Consider the following 26506-nt stretch of genomic DNA (forward strand, 5'->3'; position numbering starts at 1 on the left):
CGGGCGGTGGTGGTGCACACCTGTAATCCCAGCACTCAGGAGGCAGAGGCAGGCGGATCTCTGAGTTCGAGGTCAGCCTGGGCTACAGAGCAAGATCCAAGACAGGCACCAAAACTACACAAAAACCCCTGTCTCGAAAAACAAACAAACAAACAAAAAAGGGAAGACATGTTCCTTCATGCCACCCCCAAGCCCTTTCCCAGGGTCCTAACTCTGCAGGCCTTTTGCTTAACAGTAAGAAGATGCTGTGACCCAGCAGATACAGCCCCGTATCGTCCAAAGAGACTGCCTTTGAAAGAGGCAGCCATGGCACTGGAGCAGGAGAAAAGGCCCTTGTCCTGGACAGACAGATTTAAAACACTGAACAGCATCTGGTCCAAGGAAGAGGAGATGAAATTTCTCCAGTGTGGGCAGCTAAAGGCATTTGAGGACGATTCTTAGGCCAGAGCCAGAGAGACACTGGCCAGCCTTGGGGTTGTCACAGGACACTACCGCACCCTAACAACACAAATTACATCTTAATTTATCTTGTGTGGGTACTTATGCACATGTGCTACAGTGATGGTCAAAGGACACATGTGAAAATCAATTTTCTCTTTCCAGTAATGGGTCCCAGGGGCCCACCATGGCAGCAGTGCCCTTACCCACAGAGTCCCTTGCTCGGGCCTCAGGGCACATTTTCTCAGCAGCTGAGCTGCAATAACCTGTGTCTCAGTAAGAACGTGAATAGCTAGGGCTTGGGGAGGGCCATGCTTGCTGCTGCTTTAGAAGACCAGCCAGTGGTGTGACCTTTATGCAAGGCAGACAATGTCTCAGGAGCACACCAGTGTGCTCATCTTTCTGACCATTCCGACATCAGAAGTCTGTGGAGCTACAAGAGGAGCTCTTGGGAGAGTCCTCCCTCAGGAGGTGGGTAACCTGAACATCTGAACTGGGAACATGACACCTGATTCCAGTGAAGCAAGTGATGGGATTCCCAGGCTGCTTTTGCTAGGCACACACAAGCCTTTCTGGCCATACTAGAAAAATCCACCACTGCTTCTAACACCTAGGGGAAAACTTGGTCTGGGGGAGTCACCAGACAGGCTTATGGCAGTGAGAACCCAAGAGTGGCCAGGATGCAGGTGGCTCTACCCACAAACTTGTCCAAACTGCTTGCAGGTCTTTGCTTTTTTTAAGAAAAGGTCTTCCATAAATAAATAAATAAATAAATAGATAGATAGATAGATAGATAGATAGATAGATAGATAGATAGACAAACCAACCAACCTACCAACCAACCAAACCCTCTCAGTGCCACATCTGCACTGAGGCCTACCACTGACAAGTGGGCAGTGTTTTGCCATGATAATTCCATGAGACCTCAGGTGACCAGTCCTTAACTTAAGAGACGGAAAGCCTGACTATCTGGAGTATCTCATAAGGAAGGTGACGTCAACATTAAGCAGCAGGGGATGTTCACTGGCAGCTCTTTTGACTGCACTGAAGGGTTCTGGGGAACTAGCTACTCTGCTGCAAGCCTCAGAGACAAGGTATCTAAAGGTACTGCAAGGGTTGGGTCATAAAACCCAAAAATTATCTAAGATACTCCTAGGAGGAGAGGCTGGGGCTGTAGCTCAGTTACAGCACTTGTCTGGCATGTAGGAGACCTTAGGTTCATCCTGGGGTGGAGGTGGCGGGAGGGGAGGGAGAGACTGATAGATTTCTGAGTTTGCTTTCCAGGTGACATGAGGGAACCTTTTCTGTCTCAGGTGCAACAGTGATATTGTGGTCACTATTTCCACTTGCCAGGAGAGGGGACAAGGGTCGCAACCCCTGTAACCTACTTTCAAAATGGCTTAGTAACATAATATACATGTTTATGACTAGAAATGCCCACAATCACAAGTGTGTGGATGGGAAGGCCTTTCACATTTCCTATGTGACCTTGAGTTGGAAGAAACCAAAATCAAGGAAGATGGGGCTGGGGTTTGGGACAGAAAAGGGGCCCAGAGTGGGTGTGGGACAGGTTGGATCATGAAGGCATGCTGGCTGCTGCAGAGGCCTTTATAAGGGTGGGTTATTAGTGATCTTTCTGTTTCCTTGTAGTTTCCACTTTGAATACAGACAATTTTGAGAATCAGAAAAATACAGAGCCTCCACACAAAACACAGGTGGCTTCACTGAGCGGACACTGCTCTTGGGGCCTGGATAGTCTCTGCTCACTTCTTACCTCTCTCCATTTTCTCTGCTGTCCTTCCCAGATGCACTATTGACCGAGGGATCTCTGGGATGACCGTCCTTTCCTGATGGTAGTTCCTGCAAAGGGAAGGAATGAGGGGTTTGGACAGACAGCCCATGCTGGGGTGGTCTGTCTTCTCGGCACTTCTGTCTGCAAGAGTGGCCGAGAACAGGCGCCTATGGAGCAGCTGGAGGTGGGAACAGTTAATTGTGAATGGGGTTAATTACCAGAAACACAAGCCTTCTGGAGACAGGCCAGCACCTGCCTTTGGAAAGTGAGGAGGTGCCACTCCTTCTAACACCTACACCTGGTACAGACACCTGACCCACTTCCTGAAGGAAGTCCCAGGAAGTCCTCTCTGAGCACCCCTCCTCCCTATCTCCCCTACAGAAACTGACCACAAGGAAGTCAAGGGCCTGTTGAAGAAGCCACACGGCTGGCAAATGGCAGACAGCAGACTTGAACCCTTTGGGGCTATCTGCCTCCAGAGCTTGTATCCTTCACCACTGACTCCCTACAGAGTCTGAGGGTCATCATGATCCTTAACCAGGGACAGTTTCAGAGTCTAGCTACTCAAAACCACAAATGTGAACTGCCTTGAGCAGACAAACTGCCTCCATACCCAATGACAATACAAGTCCACAATGTCCCTGAGCTGGAATGGAGCGGTGGTGAAGAGAGGCCTTGTGAATACAGGGACCATCACCAGGGAGAACACACCACAGTGGGGCTGGCACTGCAGGGTGCCCACTGGCAGAGGGAGGGCCATGGAGGCTGGGCACAGACTCCCTCAAGAATATTCTGAGATGGATGGTGCTAGTGACACAGTGGTGGGTATTGGTTCAGCTCTCACAACCAGGGCTAAATCCCACAGCAGGGGAAGCTCCTTATGTTGTGCCGATGTCTAGGGCCTTGGCAGAGAGACATCTGAAAGCCCCAAGGAATCATGGCATGACCACTCCTAGTAGGTGACGGTGATATTCAGGCTGGGCTGGCCAGTGTGGTGATCCCTGGTGGCGATTCTGGTCCGTGAAGACCTGACCTTATCCTCCCGAGGAGCTTCTCATTTAGTCTCAATTTGCTCATTTCGCTGGAGCCAAACTTGGGAAGCCTCTGGCTTCACAGAGGCCTTACCCCTTGAAGCCTCAAGCTGGTCAGCAGCGTAATGCAGGCATGGGCCTCAAGGGCTCTGTTCTCAGGAGGGACCGAAGGGCGGTAGTAAAAGCACCTCTTGAAGGAGGGAGATCAGTACTGGAGGGATGATGGGAAGAAGTTTCGGGGAGAAGCTGGGACTGTGGCCAGAGTCCACACCAGAGGCTTCTCATGCGGCCAGGCTCTGAAGCAGGAGCAGGGCAGTCCTCCACCTGGACGCCACACCCTCTTCCTAGGATGGGCTGGCTTCGGTCAGTAGAGGCAGCTGCGGCCAGGCACAAGGCCACCCACCCAAGCGAGGTTACTTCCTCCTCCAGAGGCAGCCAGGGGAGTATAGACTGACATATTCACCCCCACCAACTTCCTCACGGGTGGCATTTCCACTCTGGGGAAGACAGGGTAAGAGGAAAGACAGTGGGCCAGGCCCTCTGGTCAGCCTCCACAGCTGAGAGAGGGCAGCTGCAGGGCAGGCCTGAATTAGGAAGAATGCTCCTTTCACAAGAAAGAAAAATGCCCTAGAGCTACCTCAGTTAGCCCTGGAAAGTGTTTCCACAGTGCAGAGGACAGAGCTGCTCTTACTGCCTCTTGCCCCCGTGCTAGCCAGGCCCCAGTGTCCTACTGGACCTTCTCCAAAGCCATTCTGGAAACTCCCAGAAAGCTGCTCCACTTGTAGCAGGGCCTGCGGGGGGTCCTCAGTCTGTAGCAGGGCCTGTAGGGGTTCTCAGTACAGTGGGCAAGAAGCAACATACTTGATAACTCAAGATGCTGGAACTGTCCCCATCTGTCAGACCCTCTTTGTCCCCCTATTCACTCCCCTAGGCTCTATAATGCAGTTCCTACCTGTGTTCTGGTGAAGCACAGGAGCCCTTGCCTGGCCCCACAGGCAACCTTACCTCGGTCTCTTCTACTTCACAAGAGTCTGGACTTCTCTACAGACACACACCAGAAAGCTCATAGTGTTTTCTATCTTATCCTTGTGACAACTTACTGTTCAAAACGATCCCTACCTCATTTCCCAGTGTGATGGGAATTCTATATAAAAGACTTGGTTTCTATTCTGGAAATAGGAGGATCACTACTACCCTTGAGGCCCCCATAGCTGCCTATCCAGTCATGCTTCAAGTGGGTTCACACGAGCAGCACACTGGGCTGGAGGAGGGAGGACAGGGGCCTCTGTGAGCATCATCATTTTTCCAAAACCCTGCAGGCCTGAGTGCAGATGTGCACAGATGTATATGTGCTGAGTTCTCACCGAGTCAGTGAAAGAGGTTTCGGAAGGAAGGCGGACAGGGTTCCCATGAAAGCTGCTGTCCTGAGAAGACGAGAGAGGCCCGTCCACGGTGCTGGGAGGCGGACTGCTCACGGTGGGCACCGCTAAGTCCGAGCTCTGGGACGCGTGGACAGGTGGGAAATGTGGAGAGGAAGAGGAGGTAGGCGGAAGGAAAGGTTGGACGGAGGCTTGGTGGTGAGGCATGAAGTCCTGGGAGTAAGACCTAAACACAGATTTGTACTACAGAACCCAGGCAGAAAACACACACAACGAGAATGTGGGAAGAGAAAACAGACAAGAGAAAAGCTGGTTAGGTTAACTGTGGCTCAGTACTAATTATCTGTCCTGACTTTCCTAACCAGGAGCAGCTGGCCATGCCAGACAAAGCCCCTTACAGACTCGCATGCCTGTTTCCAAAGGGGCCTTTAGGCTGGACACCGACTAGCACTATCTGAACAGCAAGACGTGGACAGTGGGTCCCTGGAGTCCAAGGACAGGACATCCCACTCACCATGCTGATGACCACAGACCACATGTGCCTTTGAGATGGAAATGGAACCTCTACTCCCCCCCCCCCCCCAACTCCCACCCCAGGGTTAAATCCTAAGTCACATTTGGAATCTTTTGGACGACTCTCCAGCTTATCCCTTAAAAGGCAAACATAACATCTTTTCAATACTGTGCCTCGGCCCCTACTCCCCCCCACCCCTCTCTTCTTGTTCTTTCCAGACAGGGCTTCTCTGTGTAGCCCAGGCTGGCCTCAAACTCAAAGATCCACCAGCCTCTGCCTCCCGAGGGCTGGGACTAAAGGTGTGTGCCATCACCAGCTATCTCAGGCCCTTTTAGAAAGGGGCCTGAGCCTCAAAAATGCCTGGAGGAGGTGTACTACACAAACATGGTTTCCTGATCTCGCTTTCCCCCTCCCTCTGCTCTTTGTATTTTAACAAACGCAGTGATTCTATAACCCTCTGACATCACCCCAGAGCCACTGGCACAACCCTCCAACTTCTCATCTGACAGAAAGCCAGATGCCAGACCAAGAGGTGTCTGCAAGGCCTCACAGCTTCTGAGGCCCAAGGAGTAAGCTCCGAGTCCCCAAGCTGGGGTTCTGACCACCCAGTTGAGGGGTGTGTAATGTCATCATGCCTGGTAGCCACACTGCTAACCACCACAGGGCCTGGGAGAACAGTGTGAGGAGGGGGTGCGTGGTATTCCTGCTAGCCACACTGTACCTACCACAGGTGCCAACTGAAACATGTACACAGCTCACTGTGTGCTCTGTGCATCTGCTGTGGTGCAGGATTCTCAGAACCCACTGGGGGAAATAAGAGAAAGGAAGAAGAAACCACGTTTTGGATTGAGGGAGATACTAGGTTTGAGTCGGAAATGCCAGGTCAGGCTCTTGTGCTGCACACGGTCTCCAGTTGGCGGTACTGTTCTGGATGCTGTGGGACCTAGCCAGTAGCTTTGTCACTGAGGCAGCCTTTGAGGGTTACCTGGTGCAGGATGATTCTGGGTCAGCTATGATTTTCAGCACAGGCTGCAGATGCTCTGACACCCTGCTCCCCAACACACACACCTTGTTACTTCTCCATCTGTGTGACTTCTGACAAATACATTCTTATGTATCAGTCTCTCCATCTTTAAAATGGGGTGAGCTGGTTGTGGTAGCATATACCAGTAATTTACTAAAGGAGGTGGAGGCAGGAGGATCACAAGTTTGAAGCCAGCCTGGGCTGCACATTTATTGGGCCGGGCATCATGGCACATGCCTTTAATCCCAGCATTCAGGAGGCAGAGGCAGGTGGATCTCTGTGAGTTTTAGGTCACAGGAGTTCTAAGACAACCAGGACTGTGTAGAGATACCCTGTCTCAATGGGGTGGAAAGGACAGCCCTTCTCTCAGAGGACAGTTGCAGCCATCAGTGAGACAGTATCCTGCCAGTTCTCAGTATGGCCCATATTCCACACCAGCTATCTTTTTCTGCCTCCAAGAGCAGAGAAGTCTTTCAAATACTAGGGGTGAAGTCCTCACAGGAGGCAACACATATTTGCTGGGTCAACAGATGCTCAGGAATAGATATAGTTAAACAAAATGTAAAATTACATTTAATTTGCTTATTCATGTGTGTATAAGTATGACCATGCCACTGTACATATGTGGAGGTCAGAATTGGTTCCTTCCTTCCACCAAATGGGGACGGGGGATGCACCTCAGGTTATCAGGCTTGGTGACATGCACCTTTATCTGCTGAGCCATCTATTTTTTGACGTCTCTCTGTGTGTACGTGTGTGTACAGAATCTCACTATGTCGTCTTCAATGGCCTGGAACTCACTATGCAGACCCGGCTTGTCTTGAACTCTCAGAGCTCTGTCTGCCTCTGACTCCCAAGTGCTGGGATTAAAAGTGTAAGCCACCATGCATGGCTACTATTGAGCCATCTTGTCAGCCCTTAGTGTAATTTTCTTTTGGAGACAGGGTCAGGCTATCTAGCTCAGGTTGGTCTCAGTCTCCAGAGTGCTGGGACTACCGCTGTGTAACCACTACACCCAGATATTGTTTTTATTTGTTTATTTTAAATAGTTGCATGCTTTTCATTTATTTATTTATTTATTTAGATTTTATTTATTTTATGTGCATGCGTGTTTGCTGTAGAGGCCAGAAGAGGGCATTGGATCCCCTATGACTAGAGTTATGGACAGTTGTGAACTGCCAAGTGGGTATTGGGAATCTCCAGTCCTCTGCAAGAGCAACAAGTGTTCTTAACTGCTGAGCCATCTCTCCAGCCCATTTTTATTTTTTGAGGAAGGATCAATTGATATGATCCTTAGGCTGGGCTGGAACTTACAATCCTCCAGCCTCAACCTCCCAATTACCTGGGGTGATAGGTATGTCACACACTGACTGCTTTTACTATTAATTAAGATATCTAGAACATTGCCAGGCCCATAGCAGCAGCCCATTGAGGACGGGCCAATGGAAAGGAAGAGGCGCGAGCAGTCTGTGTCTCTGGGACAAAGGGGCCTGAGTATCTCCCTCCCTTTCAGCCCCTGCTCCTAGCCTGCTAGGCATTCCAGTTATGCAGTCATACTGGGACAAGAGCCAAGCTCGAGAAGTACCTTTCCAAGGGGAGGAGGTGCCAGGGAAGGCTCTCCAGTCACCATAAAGCCCCGCTGGCCCTGGGCTGCTCTGGGTGGCTCTCTGGATTCCAGAAACTGTGCTAGAGTGGGGTGGGGGATGGTGGGGTAGGGAGCGGGGGTGGGGGTGGTCTCCGCATCACACTGTTTCCACAAGCCCTGGTTCTGTCAGGCCCTTCAGGATCATGTTCATCCCTAGAGCTGGAGAAGGGCACAGATGGCCATCTCCTAGTCACCCGCCCCACAGCAGCCCGACGTCTATTTTTGGATCTGGGGAGTACTCGGTTTTGCTTCTGAGATCCCTGTGCAGCAGGAATTTGTATTTATAGCCTGAGAAAGGCTGTTTGGGTTGAGGATTCTAGAACACTCAAGGCTCCTGTCTGAGACCTGCACACTTCTTGGGGGACAGAATGGTGCCAGAGAAAATGAGCACCAGGAGAGAGGTGCTGGTCCCAGTGTCAGCAAGGGACACTTGAGGACCTGGGCAGTGACGCTCAGAGTGCTGTGTCCATCACCTCTTCAAGCTGACAGGAAGTGCTGCTGCAATCTTTCTGAGGCTGAAGGAACAGAGACCACCTCCTAACATCCTGTGCTGGTGGGAGGTGGCACGGAGTGGCCTGTGTCACATTGAGTTCGGAGACACTGGCCCTCACCTATCTGATCTGCTCATGGGGTTCCTCCGCCAAGCACTGTATGGTACTGGGCTGGTAACATAAGCCAGGGATGGATGCAGAGACCAAAGCCCTGTCAGGTAGAAAAGATGGAAGCAGCAGCCAGCTCTTCTGAAAAGACACGCTCGGAAGAGCTACTGATTGTTGTAGTAAAAAGGATGGGCAACCTGCTATGTTTGCTTGTAGCCAATTCATTAAAGGCAGAGCCACCCTATGCTGGTCCTGACATAAAAAATACCAGGGGATGGGGTCTGTGCTGCCGCGGCAGGAAAGCAGGACAGCATATTTCCCAGCTACTCTGTTTAATCCTCTGGTGGCCGGGCAGCTAGGGAATGAGGGGGCAGCCTGCACATCAGTAGTGAGAGCTGGGGCATAGGCCAGGGATCTGATGCAGCCCTGTAAAGCCCCAGCTTGTACGACAGCAAGACAGCTGCAATGATAACTAATGGACTTGCTGTGCTGCCGCAAGGCAGGGAACCCTCCAGAGACAGGCCATCCCCTCACCAAAGATGCTCAGGATGACTAGGTTTTAGCTGCTCTTAGAAATATAGATATGGCCAGGGGGTGGTGGTGGTGGTGGTGGTGGCGGCAGCAGCGGCGGCGCACGCCTGTAATCCTAGCACTCGGGAGGCAGAGGCAGGCAGATCTCTGTGAGTTCGAGGCCCAGCCCGGGTACAGGGTGAGTTCTAGGAAAGGTGCAAAAGCTACACAGAGAAACCCTGTCTCGAAAAAAAAAAAAAAAAAAAAAAAAAAAAAAAAGATATGAGCTGGGAGGAAGTGGCACACTCGTTAGTCCCAGCACTCAGGAGGCAGAGGCAGGATCTCTGAGTTTTAGGTTAGCCTGGTCTACAGAGCTAGTTCCAGGACAGCCAGGGCTACACAGAGAAATCCAATCTCGAAAAACCAAAATAAATAAATAAACAAACAAATAAAAAGAAGAAAAGAAATATGGATAAGCCAGCATACAGCTGCTTTTTAAAAGGCCACTAGAGCTGGAGAGATGGCTCAGCATTTAAGAGCACTGACTATTCTTCCAGAGGACCCAGGTTCAATTCCCAGCACCCACATGGCGGCTCACAACTGTAACTCCAAGAGCTGACACCCTCACATAGACATACATGAAGGCAAAGCACGAATGCAAATAAAATATAAGAAAAATAAATTATTTTTTAAAAAAAGGTCACTGAACACAGTCACAGGACATTGTTTTCATGATTTGGGACTCTCCTTGGGTGCTGGGCTCAGCATGGGGTTCGTGGAGCCATTCACAGAAGAGAAGAGCAGAAATGGTCAAGTGAGGCAGGAGAGAACACTCACTGATCACCTGCTACATACTGGCTGCAGGAAACTCAGAGCCAAGTGGTAGACAGAGGTCTCTACCAACATAGCTAGAGAACCTGGGGCATCAGATCTGGACCTGGAACTGAACTGGGCTGCCAAACTCCAGCCCCCCGAAACAGGGTCTATGAAGTGGCTTTCCACAGAGCAAGAACTTCCTCTCTCATAAGGGGAACCCCCTGCTGTTACTAATACCAGGAACCTTTCATGGAAACCACCCAGAGGGAAGTGGCTCTGCTCAACATCTCTGCCCCTGGGCCACTGGGTTCCACCCCACATCCCTTCCTCTCCTGTGTCAGTGTGACTTAGCTTTGCTTAGGGCAGGAAGACAGTCAAGACAAGATGAGGTGGGACAAGCAAGGGTGGCTTGTGCTGTGCAAAGCGGCCTGAGCCTGTCTTCATGCCCCATCATGGGCAGTACCCCTTTCTGCCCACCCTTATTCTCCTAGTCTCTCTCTTTCATCTCCCCACTTCCAGTTTGGTTTTTAGATCAGGTGGTGTGCCCATGGTGTCTGTGAAGGCTTTTGGGAATTCTCAGGGATAGCTCACAGCCAGGAGAGACACAGGAGCCGTGATGGAGTATAAGAAGGAGCCAGCCCTACATCTCAGGAGGTGGCTCTGTCTTTATCTATGGCTACAATACAAAAGCCAAGTGTTTACATGAGGCCTGCATCTTCTGTGAAGGACATGTGTGAAGTCCCAAAACCTGGATCCAATGTCCAGAGAAGGACTGTCTTAAGTCCAGAATGGGGTACCAGCTGCTTTACAGCCCTTTTCAAAACACTTGGGTCCATAATGACATACATTTAGCCTTTTTGGGGTGGGGTGGTTTTGGGGGTGTCAAGATAGGGTTTCTCTGTGTAGTCCTGGCTGTCCTGGAACTTGCTCTGTAGGCCAGGCTGGCCTCAAACTCAGAGATCTGCTCACCTCTGCCTCCTGAGTGCTGGGATTAAAGGTGTGAGTCACCAGTGCCTGGCTACACTTACTTTCTTATCCCAAAGATTTTTGTCTTAAATCATAAGCATCATTATGGGCATTTAAACATAACCTCTCAAAATGGAACCAGCTAGCTATTTTACTTATCCAGAATTGGATGGGAAAGAAACCTGTCAACAGAGTCTAGCACCCCAACAGGTGTCTTGGTGGTGGTAACATCTAGAATGGATGCTAGGAAAGAAGCGGGTGGGGGAGAGATGACTGATCCTCCACTATCTGCTCCACAGTATTCAGAGCGACTGGCCACCTTTGTGGTCACCAGGAGTCCCTCTCAAAGCTGTCACTATTGATCAAGGGCCATGTGAATATGAACAAAACCCATATTGTTCAGGACAGAGAAGACACATTCGAAGGAAGGGGACAGCTGGGACACAGGTGTGGCGAGAGCTGGGAGGAAGGTGGGCAATCCCATAGCTGGGCTACAACAAGGACACTCCAAGCAGCTCACAGGGAGCAGAACCATGGCTTCATGGAGGGAGAGTCTAGAACAGGAAGAAGGGCCTGGTACCACATCTGAAGGCTCAGGTAGCTTGGCAGCTTAGGGAAGGCAGGGAGGCTACCTCTCAAACACATGTACACAGCAGGCCCATGGTGAGATGAGGCTACAGTGAGGAGGGCCAGGCAGCAGCCTCCTGCACCTCAGCGAAGGCTACTCCTGGCCTCCCACACTCCCTGCTTTAGTCTCCTCACTCTTCAGCGCCTTTCTTGCCAGGCAAATTTCAATGACCCTGAAGACATACGATGGTCTTGGCTGCTATTCAAGTCTTTGGGAGTGATGCCCACACCAGGCAAGCACAGGAGGCTGTGAGCTGGAAGCTAACTCTGTGCCTAGCAGCTGAGGCTGCAGCTCACTCAGGGACCAACTCTCAGGCTCAGCCAACACCAAGGCCCTGACTGTTCCTGTGTGCTCCTAAGGACACATGGGATAGCTGGTACTGCCACTGCTCTTTAGAACCCACCCTCCCTGTGATCGCAGTCCCTGTGCTTATGCTCTAGAAGGCTCTTCAGAATGACTCCTGGGCTTCCTGCTCACCATCCCTGGAGCGAGGTCATGGGTTTGCAACATGTTTGATTTCTTTCCTTGTCATCTGTCTCAGACATCAATTGTCCTTTGACAGCGATCAACTTCTTCCTTTCCCCATGTCTTCCTACTGTGACTCCTGATGACATTGACACCTTGGCTTAGCCCAGTCTCTCTTAGCTTATCCGACTATGCCTACTGAGCCATGAGCCCCTCTCAGGTGCGTGCTTCCCATTTCTACCCTTCTTGTAGCTAACCCATACCTGCTCTCATCACAGTGTGGAACCCCATGTCTAGGCTCATCTTAGAGTTAACCAGAGACTGTGAAGAGCTGGCACGACACTAAATCACTCCCTTGGGTTCTACCTATCAGGTGACACACACTCCAAGCATTACCATTACTCATGGTTCCTTTTATTGAAACAATGCATCTTTTTAGTGTGGCCCCTTGGACTCTTTCCTGGAGCTGTAACTAAGAATACCGAGTCACAAATGCAAGATGCCTCAACATTCCACAACGGTGACACACTCAGACCCAAACCCAAGAAAATGCCCTGAATGTTCTGCAGTTCTGTAGCAAACAGCTCAGTTCATTCACAGTCCTCTGCTAACAGCCAAGAAGGAATAAGTAGAAACTCCTAGTTGTGTGTGTGTGTGTGTGTGTGTGTGTGTGTGTGTGTGTGTAACAGTCAAGGGCCAGGATTGTCTAAAACCAAGTTCTCCACGGTCGGTGGAGGGAGCATGCTAGAGATACCTTCTGAGGAGCCAGGCTATCTGTATGTTAGGGCAGAGGAAGTAACTCATCCTGTCCCACATACCCAGTACTTCTGAGCACTATGAGAAAGGAGGTTCCACACTACAAGGTCCTCCTGAAGGCCCTGGGCATTGAATTGCAAACCCTAGACAAAGGCAGACACCAGACAAAACAACAGGGAACCTGGGCAAGTTTTACGGTCACCTATCCAAGCTTTTCACTGGGGAAATGAGGGGTGGGTGGGTGAAGTCATCATTTACTCCTGAGCATAGGCTGAGGAGCAGAACAAGACCAGAGTCCAGAACTCAAGGTGGGCAGTAATACAGCTGCTAAGCTTCCCATGTATATGGGGTGCTTCATGTGATTTGATACAGTTCTCTCAATCACACTGGGATTCCCAAGAAGACTCCGAGGCCCAGAAAGAAGTCAATACTTGAGCTTAAGCTGCTTTTTTTAAGGGAAGTGAGCTTGGCTCCATTTTTTCCCTCTGGCTCTGGGGCAGATATAGACTCCAGAAGGCTAGGCCTCTTTGTGTGTTACCACAGAGCTATCTACAAATTGGTCTAGTCTCCCTACACTGGCTTGTGTCAAGGTGACAGGCAGCACCTCCCTTTAGGAGCAGGGTCTCCTTCCCCTTGCCCTTAACAAGTGATCCTTGGTGACCCCACTGAGTGGCTGCCCTGCGGTGGCTCCGTGTCTGTTCTGAGCTTTGGCCACAGGGTACCTGATGCTTTTCCATTTGTTACCTTGGCACCCTGCCAGCTGCTACAAGAACAAGCCTAGACCAGCAGCCTGGCAGTGGTGACAAACTTGCCCAACTGTCCCACTCGGGTCCCAAAGATGTCTGCCTGGGCAGAGTAGCAAACCATCCTCCTAATCTGAGTCCCAAACCAAAAAAAAAAAAAAAAAAAATTACTGCTTTAAACCATAGGACTCTGGCTGTTTATATAGCACGAGGGAAGCAAATGCACCCAACCACCATTACCCTTGCACCCAGTTACCTGCTTTCTATGTGAGGACCACTCCCTTAAACCCAGCCCCTGGGCAAACAGAACACAAAGCAGAAACAACTGCGCTCTGTGCCAATGTCCTGCTCACGCCGCCACTCCCACACCACCCGCAACCAATCAAGTATTCAGATTCTCTCCTGTGGACAGGCAGGGGTCTGCAGAAGGACCGGACTGGGGATGGGCAGCATCACTGTCCAGGAGGCACAGGCTTCAAGCATTAACTGCACGAGTCTCCAAGTGAGGAAGAGCGGGAAGGGAGGACTCACCGAGGGCACAGGCAAGCTGCCGTGCCGGTTGAGAAAGGAGTTAGACACGGATACACTGAGGCCCTGAGCGGCACTGCCGTCCTCGGGGGTGAAGGCCACTTTAGTTTGCTGGACACAGTAGGAGACAGAGAAGGGAGAAGCAGCATAGGAGGCCTGCTGGGCAGAGGGCGAAAGAGAAGGCAGGGAGGAGGAGAAAGCAGAGAATGGTCAGCATAGGCAGCATAGCTGTGGGGTCTAACTAAAACCGCTGAGGGGTGTCCAGCAAAGGGACGGCTGCCTGACTCCACCAAAGGTTGACTAAATGAGAGGCCCTGTTCTTCTGCCTCATGACAGAATCGAGTATCAACTTTCAGAAAGACTGCAGAGGAGAAGTGGGCTGAAGCCACACAGACTCGGGCTGACCCAGGACTCTGAGCTCTTCAGCGTGGAGCAGTAGACTGTGTTGGTCATTCTGGCCTCAGAGCTCAGAGCTGAGTCTGTTTACCTGGCTTTAACCTGGGCCCTATCGGAGACCACCTACTAGCTGCGGGCATTTCTGTGTAACAGTCCGGATGTCTTGAATTGCTCCGTAGACCAGGCTGGCCTTAAACTCACAGAGATCCGCCTGCCTCCACCTCCAGAGTGCTGGCATTCAAGGTGTGCGCCACCATTGCTCGGCTTGGGCATTTCTTAGAGAGCCTGGTGCTCAGGGTCTTCATTTTGAAACTGTGGTGAACTCTTGCACCTTCTGAGTATATTTGGGGGAAGATTAAATGAAGTACCATGCACATAGCACCATGAGTCCTGTCTGTCGCTGTGAGTGTAACTGCTACCATACTTGTGTGTAAGATGTGCTCAGCTCCTGTATGTGTGTGTTGGAGACAGGACATAACCAGCAACTGCGGTAGGCCAGGGCTTATCTGGAGCTGGGCTTTGACTTCTAGGTCTTTGGATAGCTGTGGCCTGGGGATAAGTTCTAGTTCCCAGCCTTTCTTTACTCACAGTGGAGACATCAGGAACTATGGTGAAGGATGTGTGCACCTGAACCTGCCTGGGGAGCTCCCTAACTGGCTGATCTCTCCCTAGCCCGCTGCATGGTGGGACAGGCAGCCTCTTGTTACATCCTTGGAATGGTTCTGTTCCACACACATGTGAGGAGTCTGCCTCTAGCTGTTCAGAGGCTGTGGACTTTTCAGCATAGAGATGCCCAGAGGTCACAGAGGGGCAACCTCAGTAAGGACTGCTCAGCAGTGTCCCAGGCACACATTTCTAGTCTCATAAAGATGACCTTCTGGGAAACAAGTGCAGAGTGGTTTAGAGTCCCATGTGGTACCATGGACAGGGCTGAGACCCCAGGTTCCCAGATCCCAGCCCAGCCTTCCATCTCTATAATAGAAGAGTCTGCCTCTCTCAGCCTGAGAGCTTCTTAGAAGAAGCAAATGCCTACTGAGCGGACTGGCTATGACCTGCAAAGACTGAACAGCTCAGAAGCCTAAGGCTAGGCCAAGCCCCAGACACTACAAGGTAAACAGGGCTTATTTCCTCTCACAAAGCACAGGAAAAAGGGCTTAGCTTGCCAGAAACTGGGCTGGCCAGCAAGGTAGCACAGCAGCCCACACAGCTCTGCAAAGGTTAAGACTTCTACTCTGCAGAGTTTGGCTGGACCAGTGCTCGGCCCCTGAAGCCCAGTGTGTACCAGCAGCAAGAACAAGGAAGCACTGCCAGGTTCAGTGCTATGCCACCCAAGTGAGTGCGCAAGCCGGGAGGAGCCATCACAGAGGTGTGCAGAGGAGGAGGACACTGCTGGGTTTGGAGCACAAAGTGGCTCTGTCTGAAGTCATCCTGCTTCAGTGGAACTTGTTCCCATGGGGCCATCCCCGGCCAGGACTGGGATGAAAGTCATTCCATACAGTTAGGCCCATTATGGAAGTCAAGTCCACAGATGGCTGCACACAGACAGCGCTCTGTGCTTTGATTGAGTTCCTCCTGTCTATGAGGTCTATGTGAGAACCACAGAAGAGAGGGAAGACACAGAGACTGTCAGCAGAGAAATCAAACATTCTGAGCACAAGTCTGTCCCGGCTACACAGGCTGCTCTGCTGCTCTGGAGGAGGCCCTCTGCCCCCAGGGTGGGGAGATGGCAGTGTGGGGACAGGCTGCTCTGAGTATCTGTGGAGGCACCATGTGGGAAACAGTGACTTGGACACACCTAATGGATGAGAAGCAGGCTCAGCCTGGCCTCAGCAGGACTGCTCCAGTTTTGGAAGCTCTGGTCACCCGCAGCAGTGCCAAGGACACAGATGGGGAACTGCTTACCAGCTGCCGCTGCTTGGGGGGCAGGGCGGGGGGGGGGGCCAGCTCCTGTGTGGAGTCGCTGCTGCAGAAGGAGTCGCTGAAGCCATAGACCTCCATGAGCATCTTGTTCTTTTGTTGGTAAATGTGCTCACTCTGCGGTGTCTGGTAGAACATGGATGGTTGCGGCTCTGAGTAGTCCTCTAGCAGCTGCATGTAGGCCAGCACTGTGGACAGAGGGGGCTGCTGTTCTCTCACCAGAGTGGAGCCCACAGAGCTGCCCAGCCCCCACCCCCACCGGCTCTCATACTACAGGGAGAGCACTGAGCCCCTCGGAGCAGGGATGCTACTCTGGGTGCTACTACAAAGGTGGACATGTGCCATCACCCAGCTGGACACGCTCACAGAAACCTCCTGTGCATGGCAGGCTCTGGGTGTGAGGGCTGTCAGTTAGCTTCTTCCACTGTAACAGATGTCCCACTCTACCAGGGGATCGACACTGGGGGAGGTTCTGAACATGGGAAATTTTGTACTTTCCATTCAGTGTTGTTGTGTGCCTAAAACAGCTCCACAAACATAAAGATCTGTTAAAGAAAGCACAAGGGGCACTTTGCACCCTTCCTGCAGAGGTGTTGGGGGTTTCCATGCTCAGCAATACCCAAGGCTCTGAAGGGTTGTTCAGCCTCAGCCTGCCCTTGGGGTCAGCCTCGGCTGTATTCTCTTGTGTCAGATAATGAACACACATAAGGCTCCTGATGTTTCCAAGTCCTCCCTTAACCTACAGTGCGTGCATGGGGGTGGGGTGGGGTCGGGGAGAAGGTCCCCATCCATAGCCTTCTTTTCACCCCCGTTTCCCTCTCAACCCCCTACAGTTTGTATACTTTACTACAGTCTGTGGCCTTTCTTCACTCACTGTTTCTTTCTGAGTATGTTGTACAGTACATGCAGGCTCAGGCACAGGTGCTGGGACTACATGAGGCCAGCAAGGTGGATCCTCTGCTTTATGGGGTTCATATTACCAGTGGAGCAACAGAATAAATGGCGTAGCAGCCCCACAGTGAAAGAAGAGTGTGGTGGCTGGAGGGTAGTACTCTAGACTATGGAAGAATGGCAAGATGGGACAGGTCTTCTACCACGGTCCACAGGTGATACAAAGGCCCACACTGGGGGAGTGGAAAGAGTGGGCAGAGCACAGAATGCAGAAGCCCAGGGAAGAGAGGCTGGGCTGCAGTCCAGAGAGGCTGCTTGCAGCAGGTTTTATTCTAAGCATGGGGAACCACATTGCAGGGCTCCACTTGGGAGTATCTGGGCCTGACCTATGGTAACTGAAATGATTGTTCAGTAATGGGCAAGAATATAGAGGAGCTGAGGTGGGAGACACTGATGCAGAAACAGGGCATTAAAAAAATAGAGCAGGGTGGAGGTGATGCACAGCTTTAATCCCAGCACTTGGGAGGTAGAGGCAGATGCATCTCTGAGTTCAGGGCCAGACTTGGTCCATACAATGAGTTTCAGGATGGACAGAGCTACACAGAGAAACCTGGTCTTAAAAACAAAAACAAACAAACAAACAAAAGAGGGAGGAAGATGTACTGCCTTCCCCTTAAGGGCTAGCTCTAATAGGGCAGGGGCCACGTCTGATTTGTCCACAAACATTTGTAGAATGGGTGAATGATACACGGTCCCAGCAAGCACCTCTAGGGACTTGTTAGCTCACTGGCTTCCTTTCTAGCTGAAGAGCCACAGGCAGAGCAGCAAGCGGATAGAGGGTGAGAGAGAAAGCGTACAAATGCTAACTGATCCATCTTCTCACCCCTGCTACCATCCTTGCACATGGAGGCTAAGCTGATGTCTCCAGCAGAGCTGCCTGTCACAACCTGTCTGCTTGGCAATGCTCTCATAGCCTCTCTGCTTCAGCACAGTGGCAGCCAACAACAGCAGGGACCTCATGTGCCTGGGGAGTTGAGAAGTCAGAGAATCAAAGCTCAGCTGTCACATCACATCACATGCTCTCCTCATCCTTGCAGGCACCTCTCCACACAGCAGGTGTAGGCCCTTCAACCTCACATGGAGAGTCAGTGAGGGTTTTGTTCCTCAGTTACCTGGGTCCCACTGTCTAAAGAGCTAGAGGGTCTGGGAAAAGGGCTGGAACGTTCTGCCTAGGGGCCTGAATCATCTCTACTCTAGGCACTGGAATCATCCCTACACACATGGAGGGGATGGCAGAGAGAGGACGTAGTTGGCACTTTGAGACCTGGTTAGGGCTGAGTATCAACGAACTCACTCACAGAGAAAGCAAGAACGACAGCTGTGAAGTAGAGGACCCTGAGCCTCAGACCAAAGGACCTAAGTCAATGTGTGGCAGACACAGGGACACAGCCTTCTGCATCTTCCAGGCAGAGAGTTTCTCCTTAGGTCACATCCCAAGTGCCAGGAGCATCTGCTCTGCAGTGTGGGCATTTTTCTGATAACCAGGGTTGGGGGCCTACTTGTCAGGAAGCAGAGGAAGCCAGCAGGGGGTGGATGTGGGACCCAGGGTGTTGGCAAAAGTGCTCTCTCGGCAGGTCCTGCTGGTGTTCTTGCTGAAAAGAAGGCTGCCGTGTTTTTCACAGAATACAACAGAACCTGTCAGCTTTGCTGTGCGCTGACAGAACATGGCTGTGCTTCCCATGACTGCACATGGAAGAGAAGTGCTCTCCCTGCCCCCAGCCCCATGGTGATGCTGTGTGCGTCCGTGTTCAGTCACACTAAGCATGACCCCAGCCCCACCACCGCTTCTCCAGAAGGGCCAAGCAACCCCCTCTACCCAACATGCCATCAAACTGGGGCTCCCCAGGCTTCTGGAAATTGCTGATGGTGAGATCCTGGTAGAGACCTGCTAGTTACTCACAAAAGAATAGCACTGAGGTTCAGCCTCCCAGAACTAGGAAACAGTTCCTTTCCATATTGGGCAGTAGCTCAGATGCCAGAGCAGCTCACAAGGCTAGGAATGCTTGGCTGCAGGCACTTCTTCAGGCCCCTGGGCTCTGGGAACATCAGGGGTCCCACAGTATTCAGGTGCTCCTATGGGCTTCTCTTAACAAGGAGAACCAGGGCCCATCATGATGTCAGGGCACCCTTCTCAGTGAAGACGTATTCTGACATCAGAACTGCCATGTATGAGCTTGCTTTAGAGGTGCCAAATATAGGGGATGACAATTACTCATTCTTCCCCCCAAAAGCAGTTCTGTGAAGCTTCTCACTCACTCACAGGTGGAACTCTCCAACAGTCCCCTCAGGGAGTGAAGGGCAGACTGGATCAGGACTGAGTCAGGATGCTTCAAAGTTCTAGGCTTTTTCAGTGAACAAAGAAAAATGATCCCTGAATGGGGCGATTGGGGGGGGGCACAGGACCTCTATCTGAAAACACAGTGGGTCTAAGGATGGAGGGCAAAGCCCATGTTTCTGGGCTAGAGTATATTCAGACCTCAGCCAGGCTTGAACCCCATACTGCCTCTCATTTGCTACTCTGAGGCCTGGCCTGGAGAACTAACGACCGAGTTTTTGCTCAGAGCCACCACTCTCTTGTTCTGGGGAAATCTAGTCACAGCAGGAGGGAGCTTCAGTCACTCTCAAGTCACAGAACAACCATTTCAGCCACTTGAGACTTGAGATGAACAGAAACAACGCCCTTGGCCCTCTGTCTGCCACTTCCCTTCTCTGCAGGCTCTGCCCGAGGGGCTCGGCCCACACTTGTTCTAAAAGAGCCACAAACAGGAGGAGGCTTCCTGGCTGGGCAGCACCACCTACCTGGTACACTTCACCAGACACACGCCTGCCCCACACCCTAATCCACTTGACTGCTTTGATGAGGAAGACCCCCACCCCACCTCACCCCGTACAGAGCTCTGGTTCAGTGGGTGTTAGGAGAGGCTCAGGAAGATCTCTTCCCAACTGCTGCGTGTCTTCCCAGCAGAGCTGGGGCTGGAAAGAGCCAGCTAACAAGACACATGGAATGACATCATTAGCTTGCAGACCAGCCCTCTCTCTTAGCTGGGGATCACCCCACCAAGGCTAGCACAAAGCTGTGAGATATCCTGGGTGTGGGGGGGTATAGTCACAAACTAGGCCCCTCTGGTCCCAGATGGCTTGCTGGTTTAACAAGGCAGGCCTTCCTTTGGGGGGTGGAGTTACAAGTGCAATACCCAGTTTTAGGTCTTTTTGCTGGATTTGTACCAAGGTAAGGGGACTGTCAGGCTGTGCAGCTGATGTGGCCACACACATCAGAACTGGGACACCTGGTCTGCCAGGGAAAATCTGAAGCCAGTGTTAGTGAGGGGAGGGGGGGAGGGGGAAGGGGGAGGGGGAGGGGGAGGGGCAGTGTGGCCTGCAAGTCTCCCATGTGGAGCAGCTGGGGAGGGAGGAGAAAAGATGGAATGTCCAGAATGTTACTTAGTAATGCTATGGCAAACTTACAGTTGAAAACCATCCAAAACACAAAACAGTCCACCTTCCAGACCCACCCAGCCCAGTGACAGCCATCTACTAAAACATCTAGGCCAAGAGCTGACCTCAGCCCTCCAGCCAGCCAGCTCTGATCAGGTCACTGTGAACACCCTGTCTGTGCTCAGGACACTCTCCCAGGGTCGGCAAAGCTCTGTGTGTGCTCAAATGTCCATTTCATGTGCATCTTACAGCACTGCTGCTCTGGGCCATGACATACTCAGTTGCCTTTGTCACTGTGTGTTTAGGCCAAAAGGGTCAATGAATTGCATCTACGGAGGAGAGACACTTGGGAGCATCAGGCCCATGATTTCAAAGACCACAAGATGAACTAATTAAGACTTTCGAGGTCCACGAATAATGACAGCATCAGCCCCCTGAAAACCCCCACACGTGTACCTACGAGCCTATCCTACAGAAAAGAATGAGGCATGACTTGGCTTTGGTCTCGCGCCCAGGCTAAGCAAAACACAGAGCTTTTTAGGCTTACAGAATGTACTTGCAGAGTGTGCAGAGAACTTACTGTGTTTGTTCTTCTTCTCTGGTAGAGGAGGTGGCTTCTCTGGGTCACCCACTGACTCAGGAGCACTGAAATCACCCACAAACTCAACAGGGGCTGAGGAAGTTCCCTGCTGAAAGGGAAGGACAGCAGCAAAGGGTGTGTAGGGCACAGGCTGGCCTGGGACCGGGTTCTGCAGATCATCTTCTGAGATGTTGTCATACTGTGAAGGATGTCGTTCATAGGACACCCTGCAGCCAGAGCTGTCCGTGGTCTGGGAGGCTGCGCTCCTGCGCTTCTTCTCAGGAAGGGCAGGTGGAGTGTCTGTCTGCTGCCCCTCCTGCTGGGGACAGCTGCCCAGAGGCAGCTGGAAAGGATGGCCAAGAAATGGTGGCCCAGCCTCCCCCAGGGACTCCGGCAGTGGGCTGAGGCTGCAGGCCATCTGTGGAGGGGTCTGGTCTGCATTGGAGAGGTCTTGCTGGAGGAATTCATAGTCAGGGTCATAGTGATCTGCAAAGCAAACAAAAACCATCCCTTAGCTGCAAGCCTCCTGAACATCACCCACTGCTCTGCTCAGTCCCCACAGAGGACAGGGTTTGTTTGATCCCTCCTGGGGGGCTTCTACTTAACTGGATATTCTTTTGTTTTTCCTTTTCAATAAAGATTTGTTTGTTTATTGTGTATACAGTGTTTCCTGTTTGCATGCATGCATGCAGGCCAGAAGAGGGCATCAGCTCTCACTATAGATGGTTGTGAACCACCATGTGGTTTCTGGGAATTGAACTCAGGACCTCTGGAGCAACAGTCAATGCTCTTAACCTCTAAGCCAGCTCTCCAGCCCTGGATATTCTTTTTAAAAAAAAAATTATTTAATTTTATTTCATGTGCATTGGTGTTTTGACTGCATGAGGGTATTAGATTCCCTGGAACTAGAGTTACAGACAGTTGTGAGCTGCCACATGGGTGCTGAGAATTAACCCGGGTCCTCTGGAAGAGCAGCTAGTGAGTGCTCTTAACCACGGAGCCATCTCTCCAGCCCCTTGACTGGATATTCTTTATCTCTCACTAACTGTAGAGGTTAAAGAGGTATCGAGATGGCTATGTGCTATATTGGTCTCTGTGTCTTTGTACTTTGATACATGCACACACATAAATATGAAATATAGCTTTTTTGGGGGGGTTGGTTTTTTGGGATGGAACCCAGGGTTTTGTGTACATATTCTACTACTGAGCTATAGCCTCAGTATTTTCCAAGTTGGTTACTTACAAAATAAAATACACATGACTACTGAAGAAAAATAGCAAATGATCATGGAAAATAAGAACTCAGAGCTGGCCATCAGAATTGACATCTTGATGTATTTTCTTGAAAGGTTGTGTGTGTGTGTGTGTGTGTGTGTGTGTGTGTGTGTGTGTGCGGCACATACATGCGTTTTCAGAGACAGGGTTTCTCTTTGTGTAGCCCTGGCTGTCCTGGAACTCACTTTATAGACCAGACTGGCCTCAAACTCACAGAGATCCATCTGTCTCTGCCCCTTCCCCCAGTGCCGGGATAAAAGGCATGAGCCATCACTGCCCAGCAAAAGTTCTTAAAGTTTCTTTTTCCCCCCACAACCCTATCCCTATTTTTTTTTTTTTTTTTTGTTTGTTTGTTTGCTTATTTGTTTTTGAGACATGGTTTCACTATGTAGCCCTGACTGGCTTGAAATTCTCTCTGTAGACCAGGCTGGCCTAGAACTTATAAAAATCTTCTTGCCTCTGCCTCCCAAGTATAGGAATGTGCCACACTCTTCCCATCCTTTTTAATCTAAGAAAGCAGCATGTCATTGGTCTTGGGAGTTTCCCCATGCACAACATCCATAAGTGACTTTCACTGGCTACAGGCTCCTCTGTCAGAGCAGGGTCCCCTCATTCATCTGATCCCCACCAGTGACTCCCATCAGGGTCTCCAGATTATCATAAGCTAATACTTTGTAGGTTAGCCTTCTCAGGAGCCTTACCAACAATCTCTCCTTTGTGCTTAGGGCACTTTCTCAGAGGGGAAAGGATCTAGTTCCCAGGACACAAACAGGTTGGTAGTGGCAAGCCCCTGCCAAGTAGTCCTGCTGTCCTTGGTCACTGGTGCCCGGCAAGGATAGGGAGGATACTTGATGCTTTCAACCTCTGCAAGTCCCTTCAGTAGCTCCCTCCCTAACTGAAAGCCCTATGTGCACATGGACTGAGTCAGGATGTACACTGCCAGGCAACCTATAAGGAGGGTGACTCCCTGAGCATCTGCTGTGTGACTCTGCATTGTGATTTCATATATACTTTCAGCCTCTTCCAGAGCAGACACCATCCTCATTTTGCAGATGAAGCTTGGATTTTTCACCTAGCTAATGCTTGGAAACCAGCTGACTCAGGCCCAGAATCAAAGGACCCAGGGAGCTTTGGAGAAAGAGGAGGGCTGTGGTGGCTTACCTAGTGTTTCACAGCTTGTGTTCCGTGAGCACTGCCCGCTATCCCTGTCTAGGGAGGACAGCTGCTCATCTGACCGGCTGAGTTTGCCTGTGCTGCTGCAGGGGGACAAGCGAGGAGACTCACCACCACAGGAGCGGCTGCCTCCTGACAGGCGCCTCTGGGTGTAACAGTCAACATCAAAGTCCTAGAGAAGAATGCAAAGGAGGCTCAGTCATCCTTGGGAAAGACAGCAGGGACCAGGGGCAGGCAACTGGCATGCCTGATGGCTCAGAGCCACCTCTGATGGCAGTGAAGATCTGGATGAGATAGGAAACGAACCGGGAGGAGTGTGGGCGTGTGTGGATGGGGATGCCCTTGGGAGATGCCCATGTCATCAGAGGTGGGGGTGATGGTCATGGATCACCCTCCCACAGCCCCTGGATGTGACTAACGGTGGGTCTAGGGATGACCAGGTGACTTTCAGCTTTAGGACTCAACCCCCAAGCCCCAATTCCAGTCGCCCTCCCCAACAGAAAATGGGCTGCATTACCTGCCTGTTGATTCCAACGGGCAGACTGGAGCCACTGGCAGCTCGACTCATAGGGGCCACCACAGCCACCCGGGTAGGGGACGGGGCTGACTGCCGTTTCTTGGGTGGCAATGCTGGTGGACTACAAGAGACAGAAAATCCAGGCCAACTGCACATCACAAACAAGAGTGCTTTAGAATGGTTTTGGGAAGAAGACATGAGTGAAGCTCCTCCTCCACAGTCAATTCCCACACATTAACTGCCTCCTGTTCTCCTCTTGCCAATTACTATACCAATGCCAAAAGAACAAAACCCCAAAAGATTCTTTTCTTCCACAGTAAATCATGCCTGGTTTCACTGGATAGGGAACAAGACAAGCTTAAATAGCACAGAGCCTGTGCAAGGGCCCTGGGGCAAAGCCTGACCACCTTCAGAGATACTCCCCCCCCCCATCTTATTTATTTATTATGTATACAGAGGAGGGAGCCAGATCTCATCACAGATGGTTGTGAGCCACCATGTGGTGCTGGGACTTGAACTCAGGACCTCTGGAAGAGCAGCCGGTGCTCTTAACCTCTGAGCCATCTCTCTAGCCCAATACTGCCATTTCTTTTTTTTTTTTTTTGAGCTGAGGATCGAACCCAGGGCCTTGAGCTTGCCAGGCAAACGCTCTACCACTGAGCTAAATCCCCGACCCAATACTCCTCTGTCAACAGTGCCAAGCCACTGGCGCATTTCAGGGCCAGAGCCTCAACCCAAGCACACCATCATCCTTCTGCTCATTCTACCAGCTTCTCCCACATTAGGTATAAATGGGGAGGTGCTAGAAAAAATCTCCTCAGAAAGAGTTCAGGATAATTACCTGTTATCAACCACCCGAATGCCAGGTAAAGGGGGCTTGGGGGGTGCGACCTCTTCACTAGTAGAGTCTGGGAGCAGTTCAGTGGACGGCGACACACCTGGTGTCGTCTTGTTCAGAATCTCCATTTCCCGGTCTGTCAGCGGGAGCTCAGAGTGGCTGGAGAAATAGAAAGAGCAAGGCTCGCTCACACACACTCACACACACACACTCATGCTCACACACACACACACACACACACACACATGCTCACACACACACACACATGCTCTCTCACACACACACATACACACACACATGCTCACACACACACATACACACACACATGCTCACACACACACACATGCTCACACACACACACACACACACACACACACACGCTCACACACACACACATGCTCACACACACACATACATACACATGCACACACACACACACACACGCACACGCACACGCACACGCACACGCACACACACACACACTGCATGCAGGTCCTGAGAGTGAGCAAGGGCTAGGGGATGATGGGGCTGAGGAGGAGCTCCACACATGGTCCTGGGTCCCCACAGAGTTTTATCACTGACTAGCTACCAGACTGCTCTAAAATAACGTGTCACATTTTTAACATGGGCCAGTCCTTGAAACTAATGCAAAACAGCAAGGCTGTCTTCATCTTACTCAGAAAACATTATGGCACTGACCTCAGAGTTTGTTCATGTATCAACATCCCATTGATTGAGTTCTATTAAATAATCCAAGATCTCCCACAACCCCTCACCCAAGCTCCTGGGAGTTCATGGTGCAGTGCCAGAAAGCAGAGGACAAAGAACAGGCAGTCACTTCCTTTTGTACACTTTTATTTTTTCCGAGACAGGGTTTCTCTGTGTAGCTTTGGAGGCTGTCCTAAATCTCGTTCTATAAACTAGGCTGGCCTTGAACTCACAGAGATCCACCTGGCTCTGCCTCCCGAGAGCCACCACTGCCCGGCTCTTTTTGTACACTCTTGTGCAGCTGAACTTGTAAAGTGCAAGGCAATACTTTGAAACTTATATGGAATACAGGCCTTAAAGCATCAGGTCTCACCAAAACTTATCACTGGGAAGGGAACCAGGGCTGCCCCTAGCTGCTCAAATGCTCCCTGACTGCCTGGCTCCCATTCTTTGTTAAGTGTGGGCTTGTTCCCACTGGGACTTTGGTGACAGAGGTCTGCTCAGACTTACCCATCAGGCTTGCTGGCTGGGGAACTGGGCTTCACTGGGCTTGTTGGTGATGGCCGCCCCTGCTTCTCGATGGTTAGCCTCACTAGCTCCTGCACTCCACAAGAGAGAAAGGAAACAGAGAGTGGAGGGGATGACACCACTGTACCTTTAGCAAGAGGCAGGACTTCCGAGTCCCACTTTTGTATCTACACATTTCTCAGGAAGGGTACTGTATATAGTTCCTAATGTGCCTCTTTCCCTCTAAAAATACTATCATAGCACACTGCAAAGCTTCAACTGCAGTCTGGGTCTTTAGATGAACAGACCACTGCACGCTTAGATTCCTGTGCAGTCTGGGGAGGGAGTGGAAGACAATTCTGGTTCCCTAAAGTT

At 51.2% G+C, this 26506-nt stretch overlaps 1 protein-coding gene across 1 annotated transcript in view; it reads right to left on the reverse strand.

Moving 5' to 3' along the window:
* Positions 1 to 26506, reverse strand: part of Rapgef1 (Rap guanine nucleotide exchange factor 1) — a 112569-nt gene that overhangs the window by 5125 nt on the left and 80938 nt on the right. The window contains exons 6-15 of the mRNA XM_036183415.1: positions 26135 to 26223; positions 24920 to 25075; positions 24079 to 24199; positions 23550 to 23733; positions 21114 to 21599; positions 16133 to 16335; positions 13838 to 13993; positions 4626 to 4883; positions 2213 to 2298; positions 645 to 762 (exon numbers count right to left, since the gene is read on the reverse strand). Coding sequence (XP_036039308.1) covers positions 645 to 762; positions 2213 to 2298; positions 4626 to 4883; positions 13838 to 13993; positions 16133 to 16335; positions 21114 to 21599; positions 23550 to 23733; positions 24079 to 24199; positions 24920 to 25075; positions 26135 to 26223 — 1857 coding nt within the window. The remainder of the gene's footprint in view (positions 1 to 644; positions 763 to 2212; positions 2299 to 4625; positions 4884 to 13837; positions 13994 to 16132; positions 16336 to 21113; positions 21600 to 23549; positions 23734 to 24078; positions 24200 to 24919; positions 25076 to 26134; positions 26224 to 26506) is intronic.

Source organism: Onychomys torridus, chromosome 4, assembly GCF_903995425.1.
Source record: "Onychomys torridus chromosome 4, mOncTor1.1, whole genome shotgun sequence".
NCBI classification, from domain to species: domain Eukaryota; kingdom Metazoa; phylum Chordata; class Mammalia; order Rodentia; family Cricetidae; genus Onychomys; species Onychomys torridus.